General features: G+C 53.8%; 1 protein-coding gene across 1 annotated transcript; it reads right to left on the bottom strand.

Annotated features, from left to right (window-relative positions):
- Window positions 1-314: 314 nt before the first annotated feature.
- LOC141920040 (T-cell activation Rho GTPase-activating protein-like) lies at window positions 315-6180 on the bottom strand. The gene is made up of 10 exons (XM_074816726.1): window positions 6154-6180; window positions 5806-6055; window positions 5365-5537; window positions 4977-5138; window positions 4693-4802; window positions 4108-4303; window positions 3779-3904; window positions 3442-3497; window positions 3221-3355; window positions 315-2370 (listed from the first exon to the last, which is right to left on the bottom strand). The coding sequence occupies exons 1-9, from the start codon at window positions 6178-6180 to the stop codon at window positions 3235-3237; spliced, it is 1221 nt and encodes a 406-aa protein (XP_074672827.1). The 3' UTR covers window positions 315-2370; window positions 3221-3234.
- Between the last annotated feature and the right edge of the window lie 6952 nt (window positions 6181-13132).

Here is a 13132-nt window from a genome sequence, read left to right as displayed (position 1 = left end):
GCATGAAGCGTTGGGATATGGCCAGGCAAAGAAGACAAGGTGGAGTGTGACAGCTCCCCTGGGTTGCCAAGGCCTCTTACAGTGTGTTCACCACACATGGGGGGCATCATATACAGCTCATTTTCCAGTCCTGTACAGGACAATTTTTTGAAGTTGTTGAGATCCCCAAAACTTAAAATTTAATTACTTACCTATTGCTACCTATAACCAGTACATTTCTGCTTGGATTGCTAATTTCAGACTAGTGGGTTATGATCCCAATTCCCATCAGGGAGGGAAGGGATGGGGAGGCAAGGCAAGAGAGGCGAGGGAAGGCAAGGGGGCTCATCCAAATACCGAGACTGATGCTGAGACTGCCATATACATTTGACACTTTATTTCTGCAAAGAAACAGTAAGACATTTTAGAAAGAAGGACATATGAAGAAATGTTAAGGGCTGCAGACAGTCCGTACAATGTATTCCAGCAAAGGCAATGGCAATAGGCCCATGTCGGTTGTTCAGTCCGATTACAAACACTCAGCACTCAGATTTGAGGCAGCTTTGTTTGCAAACGGCTGGGATACCTGCAATCATCTCCGAACGGCATTTAAATAATCCTCTATTTATTAAGTGCTTTGGTTGCGCTATGCCTTGGGACATCCATGCTACGGAAAAGCGAATGGGGCACGACGTTCTATTGCAATGTGTTAGCAGAGGCTCTGAGTCTGTATCAAGCACCAGCAAACAGACAGCTGCGTGTACAATAGCACCGTCGACTCCACTTGGTAACTGCGGACCAAACGCTGATCGGCAGTTCTCAGCCACAGAGGCAGGCAAATGAATGGCAGGGAAATGGTAAGAAAGACCACACTAAGGTCTCGACAGCTGACGTTTCTCCCTTTTGAGTACCTAGGGATTTTTCTTTTCCCAAAAATGATGTAGGGATTTTCTTTCTAAATCCCCTCGGTTTTGCCATAGTGCAGAGCTCCGAGCAGTTAGGACTTGAATTCCTTAGGGCCGCAATTGCTGCGGGTAACAAGCGAGGGTTTGGCGGTGAAGAGAAGATGGCATTGCCTCTGGACCACTTCAGACGCCAGCCGGGAGAGTTGCACCTGAATTTGCGTGCTCTGCTGACCCCTGCACAATCATTGCAAGACCTGCAGAGCAGCCGTGCCATTTCTTGCCCCTGTTGTGGCTGGCACTTGTGTTTTCCCTTCTGAAAGGCGCTCGACGCCGTTAGACATCGTAGAGGGCTGAAGTGTCAAAACAGTAGAGACTGTTTAAGTACTTGGAGCTTTGGGAAAAGCTGGTTTCAAAACTCCAGTTCTGACGGACGGACGGACGGAAAGGGGTGTGTTTGCCTCAGTCCAGAGAGAGCGGATCTGCAGGAGCAGGTGCAAGAAAGGGATGTTTTCTGTAGCTGATCTGAGTTCTCAAGCTCTTGGAAACTGCCAGCTAGTCATGTTTGAGCCGGAAGGATAAGAAAGGACATTCTGCTGTGTGCTGCATACAAGTACTTGCACCGACCAAAGAGCTGCAGCGGGTGCTCCCTGCTTGGACTCAGCAAGTTGGTTCGGCATCTGTCTGCCAAGAATGGGCAGCTGTAAATAAAAATGCGGTGGAGTAATTCCATGCTCCTGTCCGCTGCCCGTCTGCATGTTCTTTTAGAAATTATTTTCTCTTTCCTTCCTGACCTTCACAGGTTTATGAGGTATGCAGCTGCATGCCAACGGCAGGCCAATACTTTTCTAGAGTTTAGTTGCATTTTGGAAAGGTGCAGTGCTTCGCTCCTGTACACATAAAGCAGTGCAGCTCTGCTGGCACGACCCACCTTCTTGACGCACATTCACAAATGTCACAAGGAAGTTGTGTGACAAGCTACCATTCTTCATCTGCATTCACCAGTGTCTTTGTGTCATCTCCTCTAATCCGTGGACTCTGACAACATCCACGTTGGTTCAGCATCTCTCTGCCAAGAGTGAGCAGTTGTAAGTAAAACTTGGAGGGTTTTCTAGTCTGGAGCAGCCTGGCCAGCACGTCCCTCCTGTCCCTCCCAGACGACATGCACCACCACGCGTAAGATGCTCCCCGTAATCTGAAGTTCCCATGCCAGCTCCCCTCCTGGGGAGATGTGCCGGCTGGTGGGCACTGGCTGACGGAGCTGGGCAGTGAGCCAGCAAGGCCTCCTGCGAGGGCTGGGATGGCTCTGAGGGCGGTGCGGGGCCGCTGCGGCTCAGCGGTGCGCGACTGCAATCTGCTGGCCAGCGCAGAAGGGCACGGCGCCTCTCTCCTCGCCTCCGCCGAGGTGGTGCTGGGGCCGCGTCGTGTCCCTGGAAGCCCAGGCATCAGAGCTCGTTGGGGAACCCAAGCAGCAAAAATAGATGGTCCCCTACAAGGGCAGAGTCAGAAAGCGCTGGTGAAACCATGAGGGCAGGAACAGGCATGACTCTATTGCCCGTTCTTTGGGGAGTCCAATGAAAAAGGGGTCGTTCCTGGCACCGGAGAGAGAACCCTTACTGGCAGCGACTCCGGTGTTGCTTTGGCCCCTTCTCAACGCCTGCGATGCCCTCAGGGCACGGCAGGTTGACAGAGATGTGCAGTGCCCCCTTGCCAGGCAGTAGGTCTCGGCAGGGAGCCCCCGGGGAGCTGGGATGGGGTCCTTTCCAAAACCCGAGCAGCAGCAGCAGCAGCAGCAGCCCTCACTGTCCCACACTAAAATGGCAGGTTGGCAGGCAAACCATGCTCTTTTTTGATTTTTTTAAGGTTTGAGTTCTTTTTTTCTTCCCCCAGTTTCCTCAGGTGAAACGTGAGTTTTTCAGCAGTGCCAATATCTCAGTGTCTACAGCTCTTTGGAACAACTCCTTACTGCGTCTTTGGGATTCAGGCAGCACCAGTGTGCTAGGATTGCCAGCTGGCATGAACAGAAAAGAGGGACTTTGCCTCTTTCTGTAGGTAGCGGGTCAAAGAGCTCAAAATGGTGAGTCTTGTGACCTTGCCGAGGTGTCTGCTCAGCCTTGCACAAACAAGCTTCATCAAGTCCAAAAGGAGCACTGCCAACATATGCTGGAGCGGTATGTTTCTCCAGACCTACACGTTCTCCCAAGGGCAGGTGCGTGCTTCCTGTCTGGGGCCATCTCTGTGCACCTCGGAAAGACCTCCTATACTCAGAGCAGTGTTCAGAGCCTTTGGAAGATGGACAAGAGGGTCTGCTACACACCTGGGCTTCTCGTTCATCTTACCTGCTCAGATTCCCTCAGTTGCCCATCCCTGAGAGCTCTGGCTCCAGCTTCTTCCTCTTCCAGCCTGGCTGCCCATCGCTCCCCTCTTCAGAGCTCGCTCTTCTCTTCCTGCTCTCTTGTGAAGAGCCTGGCAACCTTTCCATGCAATAGTATGGTTAGACAGGTAAAGCCATGATAAACATGAAACAATTCTGCTCTTCACCAAAGCTAGCTCATGTTACCTCCTCTCCCCAGACGAGCTCTTGAGGTGTTGGCTTTCTGGGGCTACTGGTGGCACCTGCAATGGAAAGGTGGAAGGTCAGAGGTGGCAAGGACCTACCTGCCCAGTTGCTACCTCAGCTCCGAAAGGCAGATCCCTCGGATGGGTTTGCACAGCCCAGCTGAGCCAGTTCTGGCGGCATCACCGCCAAAGTGCAAGGGCCAACCTGCCTCAGCCTTACTCTGCGCTCTTGCAGAGCTGCAGGTTGGTGGATGATCTTGCTTGTCCCCGCGGCGGCAGCACTCCCCCTTCTGAGGGGGGAGGCTTTGGTCGTCACGCTGTTTGTGGCCCTGACATACCTCTGCTGCTGCTGCTGCCAGCCCCGGTGCCAGCGGTGACTCATCCGATGTGCCGGCAAGCCCAGCCACCTCCTCCCCAAAGAGTTCCTCGTGGTGTTCAATGAGGAACTCCACCAGCTGCGTCACCTGCACACAGCAAACCATTGGTTTCCACCTAGGTGCGACAGCCTTTCCCACTGCTGAGCCTGGCTTCTGCGCAGCTGTGGGGCTGCTCTTGCCGGCAGCTCCCCCACAAGCGTTTGCTGAAGAGAGGAGGCAGCCAGGTACCTCTGAACAGCAAAGCTGGGGCGGGCCCAGAGGGCTGTAGCCGGCTGGTGAACAGAGCGTACCTTCCCCGTGGCCTGCACCAGGACGTCCAGGGGAAGGGTGTCCTCCTCAGCTGGGCTCAGGAGGTTTGGCCCCACGCAGATAGCCAGGTTGCCGGCAGTCATCCTGCTGGTGGCCGCGCTGCTGCTGATGTTTTGCAGCAGGGCCAGCAACTGTCTGAGCAGGACCAGGTTGGCCTTGGGCAACTTGCTGGCCACCCTGAGGGAACAGGACCACAACGTTAATACCGTAAGTGTTGTCAGCACAGGCCTCCCGGGCTGATCTCCCCCAGGCTCGCCCGAGGGAAGGCTCCCTGGCCACGCCTGCTCTCCAGCAGAGGGACTGCCTTCGCTGAGAGGCGGTCGCCTCCCTCCTCCCTGCCTCCCCTTCTAGCAAGAGTCCCTTCGTGGAGCAACCCGCAATGCCTGCGGGCAGCGCTCCAAGGAGAGACGTGCTCTGCTGTGCCACTTGCCCCCAAAACCCGACCCCACAACAGCAAGAGGCGGCTGGCAGAAAAAAAGGGCGTTTCCAAGGAGGCTGTCACTCTGCAGACAAGTGCCGGCCTCTGCCAGTCCCCGCGGAGCAGGCAGGCTGCTCGCCACACTTACTCTTTCAGTCCTGCCAGCTTCTCCTGCCTGCTGGTCTTCTGCAGGGCACTCATCCACTCCTCGTAGAGATGTGCCTCGAGGAGCTTGGAGGGGATCTTGCGGAGGAAGTCCTGCAATGCCAAGGGATGCGGGTGAGGACTTGACCACCACCGCCAGGAGCACAGGCAGCATCCCTGGCTCTCTGGCTGACGAGCAGGCAGCCGCGTTTTGGCTCCTGCTCTCGCAGGTGCCCACCAGCACCGATGGAGCTGGGAGCTGCCGGGCTCCAGGTCAGCAGGGTTCACCTTCAAGATGACAGCCAGCACGCGCGCAGGCTGGCTTTCGAGGTGGACCTCCGCTCCACTGTCGAGGGCCTCGTGGAGCTCCCGCAAGGTGTGCTCGCTGGCTGCCAGCCGGAAGATCCCCTCCGTGGATGGCCCGTGCTGGTGCAGGAGAGCCAGCAGGTCCTGCGGGGCACAGAGGAGGAGAGTTGCTTGGCTGGAGAGAGACCCTGGGGCAGGTGAACCTTCCTCAGGGCCAGGAGTGAGTCTGGATGATGGAGCGGTGGCTGGAGGCTGGGGACATGGGGAGGAGCCAGCTTTGTCCCGGAGTCCCAGCCGGGGTCCCTCTGCTTGGGACACCGCCTCTCCAGCGGAGCAAGTGGGGTGGGGGCCCCTGGCCAGGCTCGCTTACCTGGATGGGCTGGGGCAGCGTGCCGTCCTGGCTGCAGAGAGCTGCCAGGGGCCGGCCAAAGAGAGCCCCGCTGCCGGCAGAGCCCGATGGCCTGGGCGCCTCTGCAGCGGCCGAGGTCCCTTGCCGTGTGAAGGGCCAGGGCAGCCCCCTCCTCCTGCTGCGGGTCCCACCTGCTGTCAAGGGAAAGAGAGCAAAAAGCGCTGCATGAGAACCACCGGGCGAGTGCTCCCGGACCCTCTCAGCGCTGTCCCCCCACCGCCGAGCGCAAGGGAGAGGCATCGTTTGGGAACAAGGGGTCCTGGGGGCTCAGCTATCTCCTGCATGGAGCGATGGGGACGGAGGTGCCCTGAGGGGAGGGGCAGCAGCCCCACTGCAACACGAGTGCCCGCCTGCCAGAGGAGGAGAGAAAGGCCGTCCTGCCCCGCTCTTCTCCAAACTCACCAGCCGAGGGGCCGTGTCCACCTTTGCCGCCAGCAGGGACGGGTGGTGGCCGCTGCTCTGCACCCGCCTGCAAGAAAGGCACCGTGCTCACCGAGCAGCCTCGCAGCAGCAAGGGCCCCCGGTGAGCTGCAGCGGCCCCTGGCCATGTGTGAGAGAGAGGTGGGATGGCCAAGATTGACCCCTGAACGATCCTGACCTTTGCCTGGCCCTCGACCAGCCTCTCCAGGCTGCTGGCGCGTAGTGTCGTCACCTGGGCAAGGGGAAGAGAGCAGAAGGTGAGAAGGGATGCACCCGATGCTGGGCTGGAGCAGCATCTGGGGGCAGAGCACAGACAGGAGGGACACTCACTGCCTTGCGGCGGCAGAGCTCCTTCATCAGGGCCTTGATGGAGGGCAGCTGGGTGACCCGGGCTCCCTCCACTCCTTCTGGTGGCCTGTGTATGGGGAAGGGGCAGAGAAAGAGCTGTGTGAGACCCAGGCTGCCTTTTCCCTCTCCTGCCAGCCCAGGGAGCACTTCCGAGCTGCCTCGAAGCAGCTGGGTACCACCTGGCAGTGGAGCGCAGAGCAGTGACAGCCCCAGGTGGGGCTGGGGCTGGGCAGGTGTTGGCTGGACAGAGCCAGGCAAAGCAGCTCTGCCAGCTCTGCCTGCTCAAGAGCTGCCTGCAGCCGTGGGGGCACCTCTCCCCAGCCTGGAGCATCCCCCATGAGGTGAGCACGGGCCTCCCAGGCTGAACCGCCAGGCCGGGCTTACCCTTGGAGTGCGCTGACCCAGAGCTCCTTCTCCGCCCGGGAGCTGCAGAAAGAGAGGAGAAGCAGCCTGAGTGCCCGCTGCTCCCCAGCCTGCGCGCAGAAGCGGGCGCCGGCACAGCCCTGCCCCGTGGGGATGGCCACAGAGGCAGGACGAAGCCCCGTGGGGCAGGACAGAGGCGCTGCCCAGTCCCGCTGTGGCATGTGGCACCGAGACTCACTGGAAGGTCAGGACGCACGAGCCGCAGGGCCAGACGAGGACAAGGGAGTTGGTGGTCTTGTCCTCCTCCTCCTCGGGGCCATCACCGGCCGCCCCTATCCTGCCGCTCAGCACCTGCAGCTGGCCCAGGGCCAGGCAGAGCTGAGGGCGTGGGGCGCTGCCACGTCTGCAGAGAGGAGGGGCAGGGAGTGACCTGAAGCTGGCCGAGCCCAGTGGCTCCCCTCTACCACCCACCTGCCACAGGCACGGCCATGGGTGCCTCCAGCACCAGGGTGCCGGGGGCCTGGGGCTGCTGCTTGGGTGCCCCTGCCCTGGTGCCAGGGCCGGGGCTTGGGAGGAAAGGCAGCGGGGCTCTGCGAGTCTTACTTGGACTTGGCGATGACCAGGGTGTCCCTGGAGAGGAGGAGGTCCCTCTTCCTCGTCTTGCGGCCCTGGGTCACCCTCACGCGCTGACGGAGCAGCGGCTCGGGTGACCCCGGGACAGGCCTGCAGTGCTGCTCGGGGTCAGGGTCGACCCTGCAGAGGAGATGGTGTCGGGCGTGAGCAAGGCGGCTGCTGAGGGGCCCGGCTGTGCCGGCGTGTCCCCGAGCTGCGGGGGGAGCTCACCTGGAGCCACGGCAGCAGTTCACCTGGCCCATCCCTTCGAGGACACGAGAGGCCTCGCTTCGCACACTCTGGTGGGGCTCAGGGCCGTGCTCCGACGGCCCGAGAGAGGCTTCCGCAGGGGTCCTGATGCTCTGCAGGTGCTGCTGGGCGAGACCCCACTACGACTGCGCTGGCACAGCACCGTCCCTGCAGGCACTGGGGTCGTTGCCAGGGCAGCGCTGGGTCAACACAGAGGGACATTGTGACCTCAACGGTCGTGCTGGGGGGTGCTGGGGGGGGCGGGGCACTGAGGGGCTCTCCCCAGGGTGCCCGAGTCTCTCTCGTCCCGGGGAGGCCAGGCCTGGGCGCAGCACTGCAGGCATGGTCTCACCAGTGCTGAGCAGAGGGAAGGGTCACCTCCCTCCAGCTGCCGGCAGGGCTTTGCCCAGTGCCACCCAGGGTGCCACTCGCTGCCGCTGTTGGGCACGGGCACCTTACTGGCCACCCTGAGGGAACAGACCCACAACGCTCATGAACTAGACACTGTCAACACAGTCTCCCAGGCTGATCTCACCCAAGCCCAGCCGAGGGAAGGCTCCCTGGCCACGCCTCCTCTCCAGCAGAGGCCTTCGCTGAGATCCATCCATCTCCCTCCCTGCCCTTCTGGCCATGGATTTCTTCTTTCATGCCCTTTTTGTCAGGGTTTTAGGGTAATCAGGGCCATCAGCCAATAAGGGCTGATATTGACCAGAGATCACATTTGGCTCGGGTAGAAATGGAGTCCCCTGAGGCAGCCATTTTGAGATTGTCCCACTGCCTCCAGGCAAATGCTTTGAAAGGGTTGTTCAGGTTCACCAGTCAAGTTTCTAAGTCTTGTTAGGAATCTGCATTAGGATGGCAAATTACTGCTAGTGGACCATACCCTGCCCATCGTACCAAACAGCCTGAATCTCAACTTTCTGAGCAGGGTGGTACAGCTCTAAGTGACATGACAGTGCTGCACACGTGGCCACGGTGGAGTATGCATTTCCCGTGTGTGCCAGTGTGTTTAATGCCATCCTTCCTTTTTATGGCTGCTCAGATGGAGTGGACAGCACAGGAGAGACCTCGGAGTGTGGCTGGGTGCAGTGGGAACCCTTTCCAGGGCAGCTGACCGAGCAGAAAGGATGAACTCTGCAGGGGAAGATGTACACAAAGCCACATCATGCTGTATCAGGAAGGGAATATTGCTGAATGAACAGAAGGGGAGTTGGAAATACTAGCTGAGAGCTAACATGGGCTAAGGATACTGAATTCACCTTGTCCATCCCCAAGGAGGCAGCTCCTCCCATAGCAAGGAGTGGTGCTCACTCATGTAAATAGCTACAGCACTAGAAGCTGAGCTACAAGCAGGCGGCTGCATGGGGGATTCATGCAGAAAGGGAGCAGTTTGGCTAAAGGGCCCAACCCCGATTGACCCTCAGTGGCCATTACCTGAGAAAACTCAGTGGCTAGCTGGCGGGGGACATCTTTGGGTGATTATCAATGACTTGTGATGCCCTGTTGCACCTGCTTGCTGTGCTGTTGATTGTAATCAGCTGCTTGTTCTGTATTTGGTTGCATCTATGTAGACACACCTGGTGAAGAGCCTGCCACCTGGAACGCTTGGTAGCCCAAGCTCATCACTGCTGGACCCCAGCAGTGAGAGCAGGGGGTGTGACAGCGCAGCCCTTCCAGTATGCCTTGGGCTGAGGAACACGGGCATCTGCGGTGCAACTGCTGCACTCTCAGTCACCCGCAATATCTGGCACGGATTAAGGAGGGGGCTGTGGCAAAAACCTACAAGGTTTGAGTTCTATCCCAAATGACTGGGTGGTCCTGGAGCTCCCTAGCTAGCCTCTGTTCAGGTGAAACAATGAACTAACTCTGTATGATGTGATTAATGAAAACCGTTTTGTAAGGACCAAGATGATCAGGCTCTGATGGCGACTGGTTAATTGCCTGTGCCTTATTAACTTTTACTGTTCATTTTGAGTTCAGTGCGTGGATACACCCATGAATGTTTAAGCTATTTGTAAACTAATGATGTATATGATCCAAGTGGAAGTACTGCATCTTCGCCTTGGCCAGGAGCTGAGTTTGGTATGAATTAGCTGAGTGTGGTGAGCCATGGCAAACAGGATGGTGCAAACAAGAACTGAGTATTTCCATTGTGCAGGCTTTGGATCAACAGCTGACAGAAAAGCACACGGGACTGCTGGAAGGGCATGCAGGAATCTTATCATGGACTGATCTGATTAGTGGCCTGTGCTGGCATCTGGCCATAACGAGCAGTAGAGACTGGTGCGGGGGGAGATGTGGTGACGTGAATGTCTGACAGCGTAGGGCCAGAGTGTCCGAGGCGCAGCCGTGACGCGTGGGAGAGCCTGATGCTCAGGCTTAGCCGTGCCGTCTCCCTGGAGCAGTAACTGGGGATGGTCAGTTGTGTGTGAGAGAAACATTTCCCTAACACTGCCTGTCCCTGGCTCAGTCTCCTTAACAAACTGAATGAAGCAGTGTCATGTCCTTTCCCCACTGTAATTTCAATTTCCTAAATTAATACTCATATTAATCAAAAATAAGAGAAGGCTGGAAAATTAAAAAATGGAATTAGTTTGTAAATATGGTGCTACCCTCAGAAATCTTCTAAAAAGGATAGTGGGTCAGACACCTCAGGTTCATCTGCTAACTCAGTTTTCCAGAATTTAAGACCCGCAGGGACCTATATCGATATAAACCACTTCAAATTATGTGCATTAATCTTCCATTGTAGTTAGTCTTTCTTCAATATCCTTTTTGGGCAAAAGTTTTCCTTTTGTATTTTCTTTCATGATCCCTCATCAAGTCAGTTTACAGTTAGAAAGATGAGTTTTCTAACAAAATGCCCTCTGAATTAAGTTTCTGTTACAGACATCTAATCCATGACCTGGGAACATGGAAGTGCTGAAATCCCTGGTGTAAATGCCTTTTATGTATTAGTTGACAGCTGCATTGTGAACACTTTAAAATAAGGTTCCTCTTTGGGTACTTAACACAGGAAAAAAATGTTCTCCCTTTTTGTAACATCTTCCATTAGCTTTAAAATGGTTCAGCATACACTGTACGCCAGATTGGGCGGCTCCAGGTTGTGCTGTGTGTCTCCTTGGCTGGATGCAGTCAGCCGGGAAGAGCCTTAGTGCCCAGCCTGACTTGGGCTCTGCTCCTCCTGCTGCCCCTCCACACGGCAGCTCTGCTCCCGGTGCGCGGGAAGAGGCTCCTAAAGCAGAGAAACGGCAGCCAGAAAGCAATGGAAGGAGAGAAAGGGCTTGTCTATGGTGGATTAGGACAGAAATCAGCACCTGAGAGTCGTGGTGAAGAGCAGGGTGACAGCGACTTGAGGCTTTGAGGATAGATGAGAAGCAGAGAGTGAGGAGGGAGCTGGGTTTGAAGGAGATGTGTCTGACTAATATGATAGGGAGATCCTTAATAAATACACTGGGCTCTGCTTTCTTCTACCTTCTGTCCTGTGTACACCCTGTTGTACTCTAACTGCTGGTTTAATACCGCTGTATAATTCAAATCTACCGCAGTACCTCCCAACTCATGGATGTATTAATTCTGATAACCCTACAGCACATTTCTTCTGTGATGAGTAGAACAGTCCTTAGAACATTGTTCTGCATCTTTCACTCTACATTTACCATTCTGAAGCGATTCAGGGTGTGTCCAATACAAGTTCACAGATTGTAGATACAGGATTGTCAAGTATTGAGTAAGGAACTTGTATTTTCAAATAAAGTCACTTAGTCTTTTTAAGGTCCATAGTAGGTCTCCAGGAAGTATCTGGCAACATTAAAACACAAACTATCAAACCTCAGGCTGCAATGTCTACCCTTCACCCGCCAGAATCTGCAGAGTCCTATGCCAGAAGGAAGATCGAGGATCTGTTTATGAAAAACCCCCATTAACCAGGGAACATGGAGCCACAAACGTGGAGAAACACTTCAGACTTTGACCTTTCACTCTCTATATCTTGCCATCCTCTCAGAAAAAAATCTGCTGTGGTGCTGAAGGTTGTGGTGTCTTGGGTCCAAAACGTTGCTTCTGCTTCAGACTGCGGAGTAGGTTGTGATGACTTAACTTGAAAAATGCACGTTGTAGTCATCTACATCGGAGCTATTCAGGTGGCTTGTGGTTTATTTTGAGATGAAATGAACCACGTCCCAGCAGTGCTTGCCCCTCCCCACTGAAGATGACTATGTCCAAGGTAAACATCTACAGTATGGACATAACTTGGACAGGTGAATCATACTCTCTGTAAGTGAAGTACGATATATGAAGAATCTTGACTCTTCAAGACACTGAATAAAAACACCATATTAGCTTCCTCCTAACATTCCAATAGAGGGCTTAATATGATTTTAAACTGTTGGTGATTTTTTTGTGGAATGAAGGACTTCATCACTGCAGGTAGAGGACCTGTCTCTCTCTTGCCTACTTGTTATGTCCTTGCAAATTAAGTTTTATCTTGTACCTCTCCCCCCTGCTATCCATCTGTAGTAATTTGGTTTTGTTTCTTTTTTCTTTTTTTTAAATATATAATTCCTGACTTGGCCAAGCTGACTGCTTAGTAAAAGTACAAAGTACAATCCTTTGTTTGCACTAGGATAGCTGCTGGCTGTGATCTTAGTATAGTTGGCTGTTCTAAAGAAAACATCAACTCCCCTAAATATTTTTTTTTTAATATACTTGATTCCTACAGGATCTTACCTAAGACTTCTGTCATTACTGAATGTAATTTCTTTCTTGTTTTCTCTCTCCTTTTCAGAATCGTGACTGTTGTCACTTCATGATTGTTTTCACCTAAACTGCCTTTCAATCATAATCAAATCTAGTAAAGCTGCCTTTTAGTTGCTTTTTCTGCTTCATATACCATATTTATTTCAAATATATTCCAAGAACTTACCAAGCAGCCTATCTCCTGATGTATCTGTTACTAAACAGATAGCGACTAGTTAAAATTCCTCACTGTCACAAGTTCAGTTGTTTGGATAACTGTTAGTTGTTCCAGAAAAAATGATGTGGAGTATTTCTTTGCAAGTCTAGCGCAAGCCCTACGTTTGACAACCTTTGTCTCTGTGCCTGCAACCTCTCCCACCCCCCTACATTGCTACTGTGAATAAGATAAATCATACTTCAGAGGGGTGTGTTTTTCCCCAGCTGTTCTAAAGCACAGGCAGACATCTACATTACAGATGCCTGAGGTTAGGTGAGGTGGATGCCATGGTTCCAGTCCGATCAAGGTACTTTGTCCCATTAGGATGCCATCTACCAATATCTTAACTGTGAGAGCAGCTGTTCATGTCTTCACTTGAAGTTAATAGTTTGCTTTTCACCTCAGAGGAGCAGAGGACTTGGGACTAATGAACGTGTTGGGATTCATGGCAAAAGGCTCTTTGTCCTAAAAGAGGGGGTGATACTTTACTGAAGAGTCTTAATAATTGATAGAAGTAATTTAAAATGGAGTATTTTTTTGTGTTTTAAAGCACTACTGGAAATTGCAACGGAAATACACTACTTCATATGAATGCTAGTACATTTATCCAGCTTTTCTTGTAAAGATTTGAGCAGCGCTCTTTGTCTTAAGTACTTCCATAACTACCAGTTTACTCAGTAAGCTTTCCTACTTTTTAAAAGAACCTGCTGAAACAATTATAAGAACCACCCCCCTCCTCCCTCCCATTTTAAAAAACGTTTCTGAAAACAGAGGCTTACACAT

The sequence above is a fragment of the Strix aluco genome, chromosome 2, assembly GCF_031877795.1.
Source record: "Strix aluco isolate bStrAlu1 chromosome 2, bStrAlu1.hap1, whole genome shotgun sequence".
NCBI lineage: Eukaryota > Metazoa > Chordata > Aves > Strigiformes > Strigidae > Strix > Strix aluco.
This window is presented reverse-complemented; position numbering and strand designations above follow the sequence as displayed.

Excerpts from the sequence above, each read along its gene's own strand:
- LOC141920040 (XM_074816726.1), bottom strand. The coding sequence starts at position 6,180 with ATGAAGGAGCTCTGCCGCCGCAAGGCA. Across the intron at positions 6,056-6,153 it reads AGCTCTGCCGCCGCAAGGCA|GTGACGACACTACGCGCCAG; the intron begins GTGAGTGTCCCT and ends CCCCTTGCCCAG. Across the intron at positions 5,538-5,805 it reads TGGACACGGCCCCTCGGCTG|CAGGTGGGACCCGCAGCAGG; the intron begins GTGAGTTTGGAG and ends TTCCCTTGACAG.